Here is a 19,212-nt window from a genome sequence, read left to right on the forward strand (position 1 = left end):
TACTTAACAGACACTTTATTAGGTAGACCTCAAAGTTGCTGGTGAACGCAGCAGGCCAGGCAGCATCTCTAGTAAGAGGTACAGTCGACATTTCGGGCCGAGATCCTTTGTCTCGGCCCGAAATGTCGACTGTACCTCTTCCTAGAGATGCTGCCTAGCCTGCTGCGTTCACCAGCAACTTTGATGTGTGTTGCTTGAATTTCCAGCATCTCCAGAATTCCTCGTGATTAGGTAGACCTTGTTTTACTATGACAAAGATTATCATCAATGCAATGCACCCAAATGTTACAGTTTATAATTAGCAAAACCGTCTTTTCTAACTTTAGTATGTCAGCTTTCGCTATGAACCCAGAGATGAATGAACCCTTTAGTGTCCCTTTCAGCTGTATGTAAAGTGTGCCATTAATACAACACGTGAAGTTCGCCACGCAACCAATCGGTGATGAGATTTGCTCCATTCATTACAATTGAGTTTCCGTAATGACGACCAATCAGCTGACTGATAATATAAAAAGGCCAAATTTTCTGAGAGCACACCATAATTAACAGCACACTGATGATGTCTCCGTGTATAGTGATGAAAAGTTTGCAAGTAAATTGCCAAGATCAGAGAACCCTTTTTGAATAAGGGAACATTTGCTATCTTGCAGTCTCATCATGTCACCCACACTAGATGCAAAAATCTCTGTCACTGCCCCAGCAATTTCTTCCTTTGCTTCCCACAGCATCTTGGAATAGAAATTAAACATCAGATCTTCTATCCATCTCAAAAGCCCATTTTAATACAAATAACTCTCATGTAGATAACCTCAATGTGGTGCAGAACTAATAGTAATTTACAATGAGTGGGTCTTTCATGATTGGAATACATTTTATGCTTTCGGGGGCTGGATTAAGAATTCAGGTAGCTATTGTTCCACTCTAGTTAAGCTTTGCTTAAATTCAAAATGAAAAAGTCTTACATATTATATGACTTACTGGAACATACAGTAAAAACTTTGAAGGAAAATTACTTTTTCTTTTGAAACTTACCTTCCATCCTCTGATGTATGACTGAATAATTATGGTCACCATCTTCAGCCTTAGATATTTCTTCTGTTGCTATATTGAAAAAATATTAAAGATGAAAAACTTTGTTAGTTTCTCAAAGTTAACTAGCACCAGGGGAAATCCTTAACTCAGGCTGATAATAACCTATTACATGATACCCCTCCAATAAGAATTGGTAACCAACTGGCCAAATGAGAAAACGTGCCATTCTGGTTAACATTATCCTTACTTTCATTCCCAGTTAATTGATGCAGAGATATTACAAGTGGACTCAATTGTCAGAATGAGAAACTTACAAAATTTGGTTCCATTGAAGTAAACAGATCGGGGATTAGGACAGAGGAAACAAAGCTAACCAACATCCAATGCTAATGAAGTAGCCACTGCCATAAACATGGGCCTCTGATGAGGACAATACTAAGTGAACTATACTTGCATTGCTCAAAGGATTCTCTCATTTCATGAAGAGTTGGGTGAGGTGTGAGGGTGAATAGCTCACATAAAAGCAAAGCATAGCATAAGTCAACATCCAAAAAAAGGAAAAGGGAGGTTGTAAATAAAAACAACACACAAAACATCCTGGAGGAACTCTGCAGGCCAGGCAGCATCTATGGAAAAGAGTAAACAGTCGACTTTTCGGACTGTGACCCTTCATCAGGCCAGGTGAAGGTCACGGCCCGAAATGTCGATGCTTTACTCTTTTCCATAGATGCTGCCTGGCCTGCTGAGTTCCTCCAGCATTTTGTGTGCGTTGTTTTGGATTTCTAGCATCTGCATATTTTCTCATGTTTGGGTGTAAGTAAAATCATTCCTGAAGACATAAACCACATTTTCTCAAGAATTGATGTTTGTTCTATTTCATTACAAGTGATTGATATGGACAATGATTGATGAGGATGCTGGCACTTTCATTCTAAACTAACAGCAGAACTCTGAAATCTTCAACTTGCTGGCAGTTGTTGACTGGGAATTTCCTGGCATTAGAATTCATAAGGAACCTGATAGAAGAGCATTAAACTTCAGCAGTTATGCCAGAGGATCTGTCTATTGAATAGTGACTCCACTTATTTCAATGGAGAAAAATATCTCTAAAGGACCCAGGTAACTATCGGATAATTTACAATTTTTCAAATTATAGACATAAATATGCTAAGTAGATTATTAGGTGTTTTTATAATTTTATAATGTGATAAGCTGAGACATGGCCTTGCTGCCTGCCAAGGGGTTTCTAAACTGTTTTTAAGGCAGATCAGCTTACACAAAATGCTGGAGGAATATTTGTGTTTTGAGGGCAGAGTTTATTTTTGACCCGTCAACATACTGACATTATCCCCTGAAGTGTGATATTTCAGGGTACCTCGTGGTCTCCCTGATGATTATATCTGCATGAACTACACCCACCTTCAGCTCCTGACTTGACAACAGTCGAGGAACTGGAGCTGGGGCTGGAAGCACTCAGGACCATCTTGGAGGATGAAAACTTTATAGTTGAGTCTTTTATTGAGGTGGTCACACCCAAAGTGCAGGCTTCAGATAGTAGATGGGTGACTACCAGTAAAAGTAAGGGGAGTCATCAGTCAGTGCAGTGTCTCCCTGTGGCTATTCCCATCAGCAACAAGCCTCTTTGTATACTGCTGGGAGGGGATGACCTATCAGGGCAAAGCAATAGCTGCCAGGCCAGTGGCACTGAGGTTCAGCAAGGAAGGGTAAAATCAGGCAGAGTTTTAGTGATAGGACTCTTGATAGTTAGGGCGATGGACAGGAGATGCTGTGCTCTTGAAAGAGAAGCTAGAATGTTGCTTATCAGGTGCTACAGTCTAGGATGTCTCAGAATGGGTGCAAAAGATTCTCAAGGTGGAGGGGGATCAGCCAGAGGTCAAGGTGCAAAGGGGTAAGAGATCTTGTGTAGTAAGTATAGGAAGTTAGGGAAAAGTCTGAAAGACAGGGCCTCCAAGGTAGTAATCTCCGGATTACTCCAGCACGACATGCTAGTCAGGGCAGAAATAGGATGATGGTACAGATGAATGAGTGGCTGAGGAAGTGGTGCATGGTGCAGGGTATCAGATTTCTGGATCATTCAGGTCTCTTCTGGAGATGGTATAACTTGTATAAAAAGGATGGGTTACACCTGAACCAATACCCTTGTGGACTGTTTTGCTAGAGCTGTTGGGGAGGATTTAAATTAAGTTGGCAGGGAATGAGAAACGGAATGATAGGGCAGAAGATGGAGCAGCTAGTACACAAGACGATGCAGTGTGTAGTAATACGGTCAGGAAGGAAATGTAGATGACAGGGCAAAATTGCAGTCAATGGGATGAGGTGAAGTGTAATATGGGGCAAAATCAAAAAGGTTAATGGATACAGGACTGAAGATGTTATATTTGAATGCACAGGGGAAGGGAATAAGGTTGATGATCATGGAGCGCAGTTAGAGTTTGGCAGTTATGATGTTGTGGGCATTACTGAGCTTTGGCTGAAAGAAGATCATATTTGGGAGCTTAACATCCAAAGATATACCTTGTACGGTAAGGACAGGCAGGTAGGCACAGGTGGTGTTGTCCCTCTGTTGGTAAAAAATGATATCAAATCCTTAGAAAAATGTGACCTAGGATTGAAAAGGTGTAGAATTGTTGTGGATAGAGTAAAGTGCAAGGGTAAAAAGACCCTGATGAGAGCTATATACAGGATTCTGAACAGTAGCCAGGATATGAGATGTCAATTACAATGGGAAAGAGAAAAGTCATGTAAAAAGGCCAAAGTTACATTAGTCATGGGCGATTTCAATATTCAGGTAGACTGGGAAAATCAGGTTGGTGCTGGATCCTAAGAGAGGGAATTTGTAGAACGCCTACGAGATGGCCTTTTAGAGGAATTTGTGGTTGAGCCCACTTGAAGAAAGGCAACTCTGGATTGGGTGTTGTGTAATGAAGCAGATTTGATTAGGGAGCTTAAGGTAAAGGAACACTTGGGAGACAGTGATCGTAATATGATAGAATTCAATTGCAATTTGAGAGGGAGAAGATAAAAGTCAGATGCAATGGAATAAAACAGATTACAGTGGCACGAGAGAAGAGCTGGCCAAAGTTGGTTGGAAGGGGACACGAGCAGGGATGAAGGCAGAGAAGCAATGGCTAGAATTTCTGGGGGAGAACATCCCAAAGTTGAAAAAGTATTCTAAAGGGAGGACGAAGCACACATGGGTGACAAGGGAAGCAAGGCAGCATAAGGCAAAAGAGAGGGCACATAATAAGAGCAAAAAATAGTAGCAAGTTAGAGGATTGGGAAGCTTTTAAAAACCAATAGAACACATCTCAAAACAACAATAAGGAAAGGAAAGATGAAATATAAAGGTAGGCTGGCCAAAAATAGCAAAGACAATACCAAAAGCTTTTTTCAGATATATAAAAGGGTAAAAGAGAGGCAAGAGTAGATATTGGACAACTGGAAAATGACAATGGAGAGGTAGTAATGCGGAACAAGGAAATGGGGGATGAATTTAAAAAGTAGTTTATGTCAATCTTCATGGTTGAAGACATTAGTGGTATGCCAGTATTTCAAATCTCATGGGACAAAAGTCAGTGTAGTTGCTCTTATTAAGGAGAAGGTGCTCGGGAAGCTGAAAGGTCTGAAGGTAGTTAAGTTACCTGGACCAGATGGACTATACTCCAGGGTTCTGAAAGAAGTCGCTGAAGAGATGGTGGAAGCATTATTGATGATCTTTCAACAATCACTAGATTCTGAAATGGTTTCGGAGGACTGGAAAATTAAAATATCACTCAATTTATAAGAAGGGAGGGAGGCAGAAGAAAGGAAGTTATAGGCCAGTTAGCCCGACCTATGTGGTTGGGAAGATGTTGGAATCCAGTATTTAGGATGAGCTTTCAGAGTATTTGGAGGTGCATTATCAAGTAAGCCAGAGTCAGCATGGTTTCCTTAAGGGGAAATCTTGCCTGTCAAATTTGTTGGAATTCTTTGAGGAAATAACAGGCAGGATAGACAAAGAAAAGTCAGTGGATTTTCAGAAGGCCTTTGGCAAGGTTCATACAAGGAAAGATATTACAAGAAAGATACTAGCATGGATAGAGGATTGGCAGATTAGAAGGAGGCAAAGAGTTGGAATAAAGAGGTCCTATTCTGGGTTGGCTTCTGGTGACAAGTGGAGTTCTGTAGGAGTCAGTATTGATATGTTTTCATGATATTTCATATTGGCAGATGAAATATACTGCAGGGAATTATACAGTCATACACTTTGGTAGAAGGAATAAATGCATAGACTGCTTTCTTAATGGGGAGAAAATTCAGATATCAGAGATGCAAAGGGACCTAGGAGTCCTTGTGCAGTGTTCCCTAAAGGTTAACTTGCAGGTTGAGTCAATGGCAAGGAAGGCAAATGAAATGTTAGCTTTTACTTCAAGAGGACTGGAATATAACAGCAAGGATGGAATGCTGAGGCTTTGAAAGGCATTGGCCAGACCACACTTGGGAAATGGTGAGTACTTATCTAAGAAAAGATGTGCTGGGGTTGGAGGCGGTCCAGAGGAGGTTCATGAAAATGATTCTTGGAATGAAAGCATTAACATACGAGAAACGTTTGAAGGCTATACTTGCTGGAGTTTAGAAGAATGAGGAAGGATCTCATTGAAACCTATTCAATATTGAAAAGCCTAGACAGAGTGGGCGTGGAGAGGAAGTTTCCTGTAGTGGGTGAGCATAGGTCAAGAGGGCAAAGCCTCACAATGGAAGCATTTCCATTTAGAGCAAAGATGAGAGTATATTTCTTTAGCCAGAGTGTGGTGAATCTATGGAATTCATTGCCGCAGATGGCTGTGGAGGCCAAGTCATTGGGTATATTTAATGCAGAAGTTGATAGGTTCTTGGTTAGTCAGAGCGCCAAAAGTTACATGGAGAAGGCAGGTGAATGGGGTTGAGAGAGATATTAAATCAGCCATGATGGAATAGGACAAACTCGATGGACCAAGTAGTCTAATTCTGTTCCCATGTCTTATGGTCTTATGACATTTTGAGAAGCTATGCTATTGTGCTGGGCCTCATCATTAGGTCTGAGCCAGTACTTAGCAACAACAGCTGACAATAGTGGATCCATAAATACACACACAAAATGTTGAAGGACATCAATAGGTTAGGCAGCATCTATGGAGGGATATAAGCAGTCGTCGATTCAAGCTGAGACCTATGTATTCATGCTGAAATGTTGACTGTTTATTCCCTCCCCCCATAGTTGCTGAGTTGCTCCATTATTTTGTGCTTGGCTCAAGATTTGCTGCACCTGCAGAATCTCTCCTGTAAATCTATAAAAGATGTGTGTGTCTTAATCAAATGAATTATGCTAAATGTGGGCAACACTGCTTGTAACGAACTTGGATGTGTTTATTATGTGGCAGTTTACAAAAGCTTGACATGTCCCAGAGTCCTTGAAAACAAAGAAGGTAGAACAATGAAACACCAGCAGCTTTTTATGTATTTTCATGTTTTTCTCCGACTGGCTCCTCAGTCTGACAAGAGAACAATCATCAAATTGACAAGTTTCATAGTACTCGAATTCAACCATTTCTCACTCCCATCATGGCTTGACGCAGGCAGTGTTAATTGCCTTCAGCAGTGTGGGAACAATGTACCTTTAAAATCCATTCACCAGTGCAGGTGCAACGTGTTTGCAAGGTCTGGCTAGAACAGTAGGAAGTAAAATCTGTGCATCTAGTATAAACAGTAAATTTAAGACCAATTTGCACCTGTTACAGAAAATACAAACAGTTATAAATATATTGCAGAATTGGAACATGGTGTATCAGTGACCAAAAACAGTTCTGCAGATATTTTGTTCAGCAAGCAATGTCCCTGGGAAGGGAATGTTGGTCTGGATGTGGGTGGAATGGGAGGATAGGCTGAAGGAAAGTCTTCTAAGATAACTGAAACCTCAGGGGAATTTCAAAAGAACAGTGTTAACATTTTGAAGGCCTAATCTTGCAGTCCTAATCTGATTTCGGACAAAGGATGATACCTTCATTATGCCTATTCAAGTTACTGAAATTTGCTCTTCAAGAATTTACTACTCAACGCTACTCAAAAATCTTAAGATACAGAATAAATTCACCCTCACAAAGCATGTGTGAGGAAGAATTGAATACACTCAGTGGCTGCTTTATTCTGTAAATCTGTTTGTTAATGCAAATATCTAATCAATCAGGTGGCAGCAACTTAATGCATAATGGTTGAGAGGGTCAGCTGTTGCTCAGACCAAACATCAGAATAAGGAAGAAATATGATCTAAGTGAATTCAACCATGGAATGATTGTTGGTGCCAGACAGGGTGGTTTGAGTATCTCAGAAACTGCTGATCTCCTGGGATTTTCATGCACAACTGTTTCTGGAGTTTACAGAGAATTGTGCAAAAAACAAAAAAATCCAGTGAGTGGCAGTTCTGTGGGAGAAAATGCCTTGTTAATGAGCAAGGTCAGGGAAGAATAGCCAGACTGGTTCAAACTGATGGGAAGGTGACAGTAACTCAAATAACCACATGTTACAACAGTGGTGTTTATCTCTGAAAGCACAATACATCCACATTATTCCCACACTGCTCAACACAGCAGAAGACCACAATCACTTTATTAGGTACCTAATAAAGTGGCCATTCAGAGAATATATATATAAAAAAATTACTTTCAATGAATACATCCTGACGCATGTGCAGGTGACATAGTTCTGTATTATGGATAATTGCAATATAGCCTGTTTTCTTTCAACTGTAGTCACGTTCCTGCCAGAATTTGTTCCTTTCTTCTTTTCCATCCCTCCTTTACTCCAATCTTTCTTTTCCTTTTCATTCATCTTTCTATGCCTAATTTGATTCCAACTTATCCCTCTCCTGATCCATTATTCCTCCGATTATTTCTCAGTTCCTGTTGACTTTATCATAGGAATAGCAGTTTGTATTTCCAGTAACTTAGAATGCAAAATTTTTCTCCACCCAAAATGAAGCAAAATAAAATCAAGCAAATGGATAATGATCCAATGACTGTAAAAATGGTACTTTTTCATTTGCACCATATAAGACAGGACTGTGAGAAAATTTCACTCATATTTCTCCTTCCAAGTCTTTTATATTCTCAACACAAAGCAATAAGGCAATGTGTTATAAAAGGTGATGAAAGAAAATTTCAAACACTGCTCTATAGAGAAGGACATAATAATAAGGGCTAGCCTTGGATTTTCATATCATGTTAATGTGTAGACCGACAGTCAGGGAACTGTTGAAGGTATTGTTCTTCCGGGAATATTTAATTGCAGGTGTTTAATGACTTCCAAGGTCATATCCAAATGTGATCTCTTATACTTTCATCATTCCACAGGGAAACATCAGTAACTCTTAACCTTTGCACACTAGTTCTGCAGTAAGGTGCAGTATTTATTGGGTTTTAAACCTCAATGCATTGACCATCACCAGATCAAAAACACACAATCATAACCCTTCATATTACTTAGTTTATATTATTTTAATAACCTCATGTGTTTATTTTTGCCATTGCATTTACATGGCAGTAGAAACATGTTCAGACTTGCTGTAATTCTTTGTGCTGAGAATAATGTCTCAACTTAAAAAATGGTTTATTATTTCATTACAGATAGATCTCACAGGGGAACTCTCCAATGCTTTCCTACTAATTTGGTCGCAGTAATGTCAGGATTACTGTGCATAGCTGATTTGAAAAATTTGTAGTCAAAGTGGGGAAAAGCATCCACAAATTGCAATGGATGATAAAATAATTTGCTTCACAATCATTTTTCCCACATTATCCATTTTAGTGCCATAGGATTTGCTTGGAAAATGCTGCCAGGTTTGATGTTGAGATGATTAAGTGTATGTTAATTGGACTCATGGAGCCATAGAGCATAGAAACAGCTTGTCCATGTTGACCAGCATGCTGACTTAAGCTTATTCTGTTTTCTTGTGTTTGGCCAATAACACTCTAAAATTTTCCTATCCTTGATTGTTCAGCAATTTGAGGCAATAAATGAAATATTAAAACTAGCAATGAATGATAACCTATCGCTAAAGATTCTGTCATAAGCCTTTGGAAGTGAGAATTCATCATTAGACTCTCAGAAATTGCATGTTTGTGCAGTCGGCCCTCCTTATCCACGAGGGATTGGTTCCGGGACCCCTCGCGGATACCAAAAACGCAGATGCTCAAGTCCCTTATTCAACCTGTCCAAATGCAGTGGACCTTAGGACCCAGCAGAACCCTGGACCTTATTTAACCTGTCTCAGTGCAGTGGACATTAGGACCCGGCGGTGGAGCTCTGAATCCGCAGTGTTTCTGTTCATGAAAATAATCATGATCGCAATTTAAAATAAAGTGGAAATAATAAAGCAATCGGAAAGAGGTGAAACGCCATCGGTCATTGGAAAAGCGTTAGGCTACAGTCGGTCAACGATCGGAACAATTTTAAAGGATAAAGTGAGAAAGGCCCTGCCCCGATGAAAGCTACAGTTATTACTAAGCAACGCAGTGGTTTAATTATTGGGTTTTGGGGTTTTGGGGTTTTGATCCTGCACATCAACCTGGCACAGATGGAGAGCGCACTCAGGAGCGCTCTGTCACTGGATTGAACTCGGGGATTTCCGTTCCCGAGCCCGGCGCTGAAACATATGTTTCTTAAGTGTTTTATATGCATAGAAAGGTAAAATATATACTATATACTAAGACAAACGTTTGACTAACGAACGCTAAATAATACCGGATGTACCTGTTCCGACTTACTTAGTAAGAGAACTTACGTTTTTTTTTCAATCCCGATCCACGATAACCTATGCACATCCTCCCATCTACTTTAAATCGTCTCTAGATTACTTATAATACCTAATACAATGTAAATGCTATGTAAAATAGTTGTTATACTGCATTGTTTAGGGAATAATGACAAGGAAAAAAAGTATGTACATGTTCGAACAACAAGTGCTGGAAGAGCACTTCCAGGTTTTCTCAATTCGCGGCTGGTTGAATTCGTGCATGCAGAACTCGCGGATAAAGGAGGGCCGACTGTATGCTTAGAAAAGAAATTAAAATAACTGCTGAAAATTTCAACAGATATTTACAGAGAAAGAACTTCTGCTTTCTCCGTAGATTTTCAATATTCCCAACCTATAAGGAGACGACCAATAGTAAACATACTTTGATAACAAATGTACTCTGAACCCCATGTAAAGGGCAATACGTACATTATAGCCCTTTGAGTTACTGAAATTTGTCATTACATTATTCACAAATTACTGCTCAAAAATCTGAGATACGGAATAACTAAATATATTTGAGCAAAAAGTAAACATATCACAAAAGAGATTTTTCAACTAATACATCCTGACACTTGTGCAGGTGACTTTGCAACATGGATATTCACAACATGGTCTGTTTTCTGGGAACGCAAACCCTTCACCCGTAGTCATTTTTCTGCAGGAGTCTGTGTTTTTTTTCTTTTCTGGCTATATCTTAATCTAATATTTCTTTTCACTTTCTGTTTCTATTCTGATTCCAACTCACCACTTTCCTTTCTATTATTTATTCCATTTCTTTCTCAGTTCTTGCTGACTGCTGGTTATTTAAAATACAATATTTTTCTCCACTCAAAGTGAGGAAAAATAAAATCAAGGAAATGGATAATGATGCAAAAGGCACCAACACTACGAAAATGGTGCTTTTTCATTGATCCATGAGATCACCATGAGCTGGGCTGCTGCTTCTCCGAGATGATCAAAAAAAAAAAGAAATTCCTTGTAGTACTCACTGTTTGGATCTTTCCTGAGACCTGTAATCCTCCAAGTCCTTTGACCTTCTCCAACTCTTGTCTCTTGTGAACACCAGATTGTATTTGTTCTACCAATGACAATGATCCAATGAAATACCATCCCTAACCCCTCTCTACCATGTTCCTCTTTGAAGAGATTCATTAGAATTTACTTGTGATCTTGTCCTAATGTGGTTCAGCTTCAAACTTTATTTAGCAATGCTCCTATGAAATGCCCTGGGTTGTTTTATCTCTTTAAAAGTGCTGTAGAAATATTGGTAATTGTTGTTGCTCCTATTGCTCTGCTGTAGCAGCAAACCTGTAAGAGTGGCACCTGACATTGGTATTCCAGAGCTGGAAGACAAGAGCAAGGAAACACAGAGAAAGGCAGAGCCTCCAGCATTGACTCTTCTTAAAAGCGATGCGCACAGGAGATTCTTATTAAATAAAAACACTTACAAAATATCTCTTGGACCAAGCTGAAATAATGATCTGGCTCTTTTTCATCAACAAGAAGTGAGTACGGCACTTCCAACCACGGTAGATCTTTTGAATAAGTGTGGCCAAATCTTCCAAACGACTCTTCCTCTGATCTTCCAGCTTAAACAGCTGCCGAAGCAAATGAAGCAATGGCATCATTAAGATCGTAGAAAAGGTCAGGGGCTATGTAACTTTCTAATCTTATGAGATTACAGCTCTGAAAATTCAGTTCAAATTAGGTTGCCCCGATAGAGAAGTTAGAAGAATAATCGTTCATTAAAAAAGCTGTTAAGATACAAAATGCCCTACTATGAATGGTGACAGACATAGAATACAGAAGAATATTCAAAGGAGGCAAGGAGAGTTATATTTTTAAAAAGAACATGTTTTTAGAAAGGGTGCTTTCAGAGAACCAGTGATGTAATATGCCAGGCGACCACTGTTTGCATAGTTTAATCATTCCTATTTAGGGACCTTAGCTGGCTCCATGCTCCCCTCTGCCAAATCAGTTTATCCACTGTGTTATTAACCTGATACACAAATCAGTTACCAGCATGAGAGTACCTCTGATCGAAGAAGCCATACAGCTAAATATTGCTGTTTGAACAAATGCTTCTTAAAACAACAACAAACAGAAGCAATAAGCATGCTCTCAAATTCAATAATGCAAAAAGTTGCACTAGCACAGTTTAAAGTGGTAGATTAATATTAATAACTGCTACTGATACACAAATCTACTGAAACCTGAGATAACTTTTAAAACTACTACGGAGAATGACCTACCGTTCTTGGGTTTCGAATGAAGATCTTTGATCTACCATATGAAAACTCTTCAGGAGGGATTTGAAGTTCAGTCAGCAGCACTTCAACACCATCCCTTTAATTAAACAAATATAATTAGAAGTTCCAGTTAATACTTATGTTACAATGAAGCCTATCCTTTTTAGCTTATTCAGCAGAAATCAAACTAGATTATTTCTCACAACTGTTACAGAAAATTATTGCAAAATAAAAATAAAGGAGTTAACATTTTCAGAAAGCTGGGACTACCATATACATTGTTATTCCTTTTTACACCTTGTGGTACTTATTTTTTGTAATTTCCTTTGCATTTGTTGTTTTTTTTTGTAAGGCCAAGTCACTAGCTCACCACAAAACCCAGCACAGAAAGCATGCAAGGGGCCAGCCGGATTTGAACCTGTGATCATTCGCCTCGAAGTCTAGTGTTGATGCCGCTACACCACCGGCCGACTAATATAGAGAGTGTTATTAATGTTAGTCATGCAGCTAATCAACACATTTAAGTCTTCACTTCAGAGTCCTCCATTTTGCCAATGGGGGTAGTATTTAATTCATGTTAAAAATCAAGGAAACTTCATTTAATTACGGCTCATCAGCTTTACCTATCAAATCACAGAGTTTTATGAAGCACGGTTTGCTTATTGATTTGACCTGCATCAGTTGATCTTAACTGGTATGGCAGTAGAATGGATTTGAACTCATTGGTTCCCATTCCAGAAGCGTTTCTTGCATGCAGAGAAAGCATACATCGGCAGGTTGGCCCCACTGTAGTCTACTTGACGGGCTGATCATACAACAAGCTTTCTGCATGCATAATTGCAATTTAGGATGAAGTGATGGAAAGTGAGATCTTTACACTCAGTGGCCATTTTGGCAGGTACACTGCTACATCTGACAAACATGAGGCAGCAACTCAATGCATAAAAGCATGCAGATATGCTCAAGAGATCCACTAGTAGTTCAGGCCCAAGATCAGAATGGAGAAAAAATATGATCTAAGTGATTTTGACCATGGAATGATTGTAGGTGCCAGACGGGATGGTTTGAGTATCTCAGAAACGGCTGATCTCCTGGGATTTTAACGCACTACACTCTCTAGAGTTTATAGAAAATGATGTGAAAGACAAAAAAAAAATCCTGTGAGTGGCAGATCTGTAGGCGAAAATGCCTTGTTAATGAGAGAGGTCAAAAGAGAATGGCCAGACTGGTTCAAGCTGACAGGAAGACAACAGTACCTCAAATGTCCACACATTACAGCAGTGATGTGCGGAAGAGAATCTCTGAATACATAACATATTGAAACGTTAATGTTTGGGCTACAGCAGTAGAAGGCTATGGTCATACACTCACTTAGGTACAGGAGGTGCCAAATAACTGGCCACTGAGAGTATAAAATAACAGTAGGAAAATTTAACAATATTCCGATTTACCATGCAACCTAGATTGCTGAAACACATTATCGTATCATTATCATTATAATCATTATCTGCCCTGCCACCTCAACTCTAGTCTCCGCCCTCCCACTTCAGCTGTAGTCTCCATTCTCCCACCTTGAATTTAGTATCCATTCTCCCACCTTGGCTGTCAAGCCCCCACACCAACTTAAAGATAATCCAATGTTCTGTTTCATTTATTCATTTTCTGAAATGTGGGCGGCACTGGCCATGTATAATTGCTGTTATTGGCAATTAGTTGTCATGGAAACCAACCCATCCATAATTGCCTTTGATGAAGTATGACAACTGAACCAGTAATTTTCTAACTTTCCTGAATGGCTCAGCTGTTCACTGCTTCTGAGTGAGTTTGATGCATCTAAATATTTTAAATCAATAACCATTCAAAAGCAATTGTAAAACTAAATCATAAGAATATTTTCTCCAGAGCTCTCACTGGTGCAGTAAAGACAAGAAGGATTTGAATACCTTGCGCCTTGCCTCCAGTGGGGCCAGGTCTGTGAGCACAGCATCTTATACCTCTCCAGGCAGTGTTCATAAGGCTGTTTGAAAGCATAGCCAGCTCTTCGCACATGTACATTCTCCATCAAGCCCAGATATCTGATCTGGTGGCACACCAGAGCGTCCGTGAATATAAGTGGAGCCTTCCGATCATTTGGTTTGATGCATCTAAAAGGCAATGTGCATTCAATTGAATCACATTTTTGTATATCTCACTTTAGCCTTCACCCAGTCATAATACACTCTGTCTTTGAGGACACAGAATCTGATTTTTTGAATCTCCCTTAACATAATACAGCAAATTTCTCATTAAGGACAGCTCACCTGATCCATAACCAGTATCCTCGGACAGTGGTGGGAAAATGGAAGCTGTACATTAGAAATTAATAGAGTTGTGACTCACAAATGTACTTCAATTTTTTTTACCTGCTTTATCCAGGCAACATGTTGTAAAAAATATATACATTCACTGTACAATTCTGAATAATCAGAGTACACCAGATACAGCAATCAGACCCGACGGCTTCTCGATACATAGGATGGACCAACTGTTAATTTGGAAAAGGCAAAAGGTGAAGGTGTATGTTTCATGATAAACTCTCTGTGGTGTTCCGATGTGGTGGTTTTGTCATACTCATGTTCCACCAAACTTGAACATCTAATGATCAAATGCCAACCATTCTATTTACCAAGAGAGTTCTCCTCCGTGATCCTGTCCACAGCTTACATACCACCAGTGGCTGACGGTAATCAGGCACTTGAGACACTGCATGATGTCGTCATCAAACAAGAAATTGTCCACCCTGGGGATTTCATAGTCGCGGATTTCAATCAGGCTTGTTTGAGGAAATCCCAGCCCAATTACCATCAGCATATAACCTGTAGCACCAGAGGTCCCAATAGACCGGACCACTGTTTTACAAAGATAAGGAAGGCCTACTGTTCCATGCCCAGACCGTATTTCGGCAAATCGGATCACTTGGCTATCCTTCTCCAACCTGCATACAGACAGAGGCTACAGAGCAAGGCTCCAGAGATAAGGACATCAAAGGTGTGGTCGCAGAAGACAAAGGAGTGACTACCGGATTACTTTGAGTTGGTGAACTCGGCTGTGTTCAAGTTCTCATCTGTGGATCTGTAAGGATACACCATAATGTATAAAAAAAATTTGTAGATGAATGTGCCCACAAAATCATTCAGTCTTCCCCAGCCAGAAGCCCAGAGTGAACCATGAGAGCCACAACCTGCTGAGGGCCAACTCAGAGGCATTCAACTCTGGTCACCGAAAAAGTTACAAGAATTCCATGTACAATCTCCAGAAAGCTATCTCATGGTTAAAGTGGCAATTCTGGACAATACTTGAATAAATGAAGGATGCTCAATCGCTGTGGCAGGGCCTGAACATTATGAACTCTTCCAAAGTGAAATCAAGTGACATATATAGATAACAACAGGGCTTCACTTCCTGATGAGCTCAATTCCTTCAATGCTCGCTTTGACCACCAAAACATGGAGGAACCATCACGATCTCCCACAGCCCCCGATGATCCTGTGATTTCAGTCTCTGAAGCCAAAGTGAGCGCATTCTTCAGGAGGGTGAACCCATGGAAAGCAGAGAGCCCAGATGAGGTACCTGTCCAAGTACGAAAGACTTGAGCTGCTCCACTAGCTGGAGTGTTCATTGAGATCATTAACCTCTTGCTTCTGCAATCTGAGGTACCTACCTGTTTCAAGCAGACTTCAATTATATCAGTCCCTAAGAAGAACATGGTAACCTGCTTCAACGTCCATCATCCAGTAGCACTTACATCCACAGTAACAAAGGGTTTTGAGGGGTTGATGATGAAACATATCAAATCCTGCCTGAGAAGTGATTTGGAACCACTCCAATTTAACTTCCAGCACATCAGGTCTACAGCAGATGCCATTTCATTGGCTCTTCACTCAACCCTGGAACATCTGGACAGCAGACTTGTGTATATCAGAATGCTCATTATTGACTACAGCTCAGCATTTTATACTATCATCCCCTCAAAACTATTCAATAAACTTCCAGACCTTGGTCTCAATACCTCCTTGTGCAAATTGATCCTCAATTTCCTCACCTGCAGACCCCAGTCATTTCAGATCGGCAACAACATCTCCTCCACAATCTCCATCAGCCCAGATGCACCACAAGGCTGTGTGCTAAGCTCCCTGCTCTATTTGCTTTACACTTATGACTGCATGACAGCTCCAATGCCATATATAAATTTGCTGATGACACCACTGTCATAGGCTGAATCACAGGTGATGACAAATCAGTATTTTCGAGGGGGATTGAAGATCTGGCTGAGTGGTGCCACAATAACAACCACTCACTCAATGTCAGCAAAGACCAAGGAACTGATTATTGACTTCAGGAGGATGAAACCAGAGGTCCATGAGCCAGTCCTCGTCGAGGATCAGAGGTGGAGAGGGTCAGCAACTTTAGATTTCTCAATGTTATCATTTCAGAGGACTTGTCCTGGCCTCAGCACATGTGCAATTACGAGGAAAGCACGGCATTGCCTCTACTTCCTTAGAAGTTTGCGAAGATTTGGCATGACATTTAAAGGTCTGACAAATGTCAATAGAGTATATTGACTGGCTGCATCTCAGCCTGGTATGGAAACACCAATGCCCTTGAACAGAAAATCCTACAAAAAGTAGTGGATATGGCCCAGTCCATCACAGGTAAAGCCCTCCCCACCATTGAGGACATTGACACAGAGCGTTGCCACAAGAAAGCAGCACGCATCATCAAGGGCTCCCACCACCCAGGTCACGCTCTCTTCTCACTGCTGCCATCAGGATGAAGGTACAGGATCCTCAGGACTCACAACACCAGGTCCAGGAATAGTTATTACCCCCTCAACCATCAGGCTCTTGAACCAGAGGGAATAACTTCACTCAACATCACTTACCCCATCACTGAACTGTTCCAACAGCCTATGGACTCACTTTCAATGACTTATAACCTCAGGTTTTTGATATTTATTGCTTATTTATTATTATATTTTTTTTTCTTTTTTCATTAGTACAATTTATTGTCTTTTACACACTGGTTATCCATCCTGTAGGTGTGGTCTTTCATTGATTATATTGTCGTTATTAGATTTATTGAGCAAGAAAACAAATCTTCATACTCAGGTTGGAGAGCAACACCTTATATTCTGTCTGGGTAGCCTCCAACCTGATGGCATGAGCATTGATTTATCGAACTTCCACTATTTGTCCCCCATTCTCCATACCATTCCCATTTCCCTCTCTCACCTTATCTCCTTACCTGCCCATCACCTCCCTCTGGTGCTCCTTCCCCTTTCCTTTCTTCCATGGCCTTCTGTCTTCTCCTATCAGATTCCCCTTTATCTCTTTCACCAATCAACTTCCCAGCTACTTACTTCACCCCTCCTCCTCTTCTGGTTCCACCTATCACCTACTACCTTGTACTTCTTCCTCTCCCACCCCACCTTCTTACTCTGACTTCTAATCTCTTTTTTCCCAGTCCTGATGAGGGTCTCGGACCGAAACATTAACTGTTTACCCTTTTCCATAGACGCTGCCTGGCCTGCTGCGTTCCTCCAGCATTTTGTGTGTACTACTTTGATTTCCAGCATCTGCAGATGTTCTCTTGTTTGTGAAATGAATCTCAGGGTTGTACATGGTGACATATACAGTATGTACTTCAATAATAAATTTACTTTGAACTTTGAATAATTTGTTAAGGATTCCCCACAATCATACAACTCAAACCTTCTGAAATAGAAGCAGAGCCGTTTAATAATCATTGTGGAAAAAAAAAGGAACATTCAATTACTCAGGTCATATTCTTAATGGAAGGCAGAAGGGCAGTAATCAGAAAAATAGAAAACAAATGGTTCCGTTAACAAATGAAGTGAAAAGCTGGACTAACAGTTCAAGTCTAATGCATTGTTACAAACCCCCAGCCAAAAGGGAAACTGGTCGCCATGCCCCAATGCTCTGGTGAAAATGCCATCTGAGTGTTTCTATTCATAACAGTAGTTTTTTTTAAGAATTGCTGAATCATAAATGTTATTTTTTCCAGTGAGGATATAGTTACGAGACAGACAGTTTTTGACAAGTTTCTGTTGTGTTTTATGCTGTGTTCTAATGCATTTGATCTGTTACTCAGTTTGATATAAAGCAGGGAGATGCTGGATCCTGAGTTTCATATAACAGTGTTTTGCAACATTTCATTTTGATTCCCAGTGGTTAAATTCATTGTCAGCATATCCGGGTTGATAGAAAATAATTAAAAATTCAAACAAAACCTACCTGATATAATTGGGATTTTTGGTCAATAGATTTTTCATTAATGTTGCTACAGAAGCCCTGAACTGTGACCCAGCTGTAGGTGGTCTCTTCAAAGACATCTTAGCTGGGTCTCCCTCTGGGAAAAGGGATTTGACAAGTGCATGATTAGTCTTCCACATGGCTTGGGACAGGTCACGGTACAACAGGTCATTGTTTTTGTCAACAAATCCTTCCACATGGTACATCACCTTGAAGATGAAACAAAGATAGAAATGGTGTGATTCATTTTGCAGAAATATTCTCAAAACAATTCAACAGCAGCCTCTCAAGGATAAGCTGAGCACTCACAATTCAGCTGGGGAGAGCAAGTATAAAGATAGACCTCAAACCTTTTTGTACAAGAGATCTGGATGCTGGATAGTGAGTTGCACAGAATCTGTTGTGTCCAAAAAGCATTACATCTTGGCAAATCTGCAGCTACTTTTATAAGGTATCCCACAAGTTGTCGCAACAGCAGGCTCCAAACTATACGAAGCTGGCCTGCAGGCTATAATGTGCAGCACAATGTATGTCAGACATTGTGGTTTCTTCAAAGAGTCTTTGATGTGATATGACCCAGGACTTAAGTGCCACCTAAAAACATGGCAAGCGCCCTATGAGGTCCCTTGTACCTCAGATTCACTAATGCACCAAAATGGTCAGATATGCATGGTGGTATTCAATGGCCTGCAACACCTGGAGCAGTTTTGTGAACTTCATGCCTGCATGTGCACCTGCTGGATCACAGAGGCCACTTATGCAGACACAGAACTTCACATGTGAGGGTTGC

At 40.3% G+C, this 19,212-nt stretch overlaps 1 protein-coding gene across 3 annotated transcripts in view; it reads right to left on the reverse strand.

Annotated features, from left to right (window-relative positions):
* The window catches only part of myo1b (myosin IB), a 275,743-nt gene that overhangs the window by 32,282 nt on the left and 224,249 nt on the right, over window positions 1-19,212 (reverse strand). For all 3 annotated transcript variants that reach the window (XM_063051970.1, XM_063051968.1, XM_063051969.1), the window contains exons 17-21: window positions 18,405-18,631; window positions 14,055-14,255; window positions 12,115-12,208; window positions 11,311-11,460; window positions 1,033-1,101 (exon numbers count right to left, since the gene is read on the reverse strand). In XM_063051970.1, the coding sequence (XP_062908040.1) occupies window positions 1,033-1,101; window positions 11,311-11,460; window positions 12,115-12,208; window positions 14,055-14,255; window positions 18,405-18,631 (741 nt within the window). The remainder of the gene's footprint in view (window positions 1-1,032; window positions 1,102-11,310; window positions 11,461-12,114; window positions 12,209-14,054; window positions 14,256-18,404; window positions 18,632-19,212) is intronic.

This window comes from Mobula hypostoma, chromosome 6, assembly GCF_963921235.1.
Source record: "Mobula hypostoma chromosome 6, sMobHyp1.1, whole genome shotgun sequence".
In the NCBI taxonomy this organism is placed as follows: Eukaryota; Metazoa; Chordata; class Chondrichthyes; order Myliobatiformes; family Myliobatidae; genus Mobula; species Mobula hypostoma.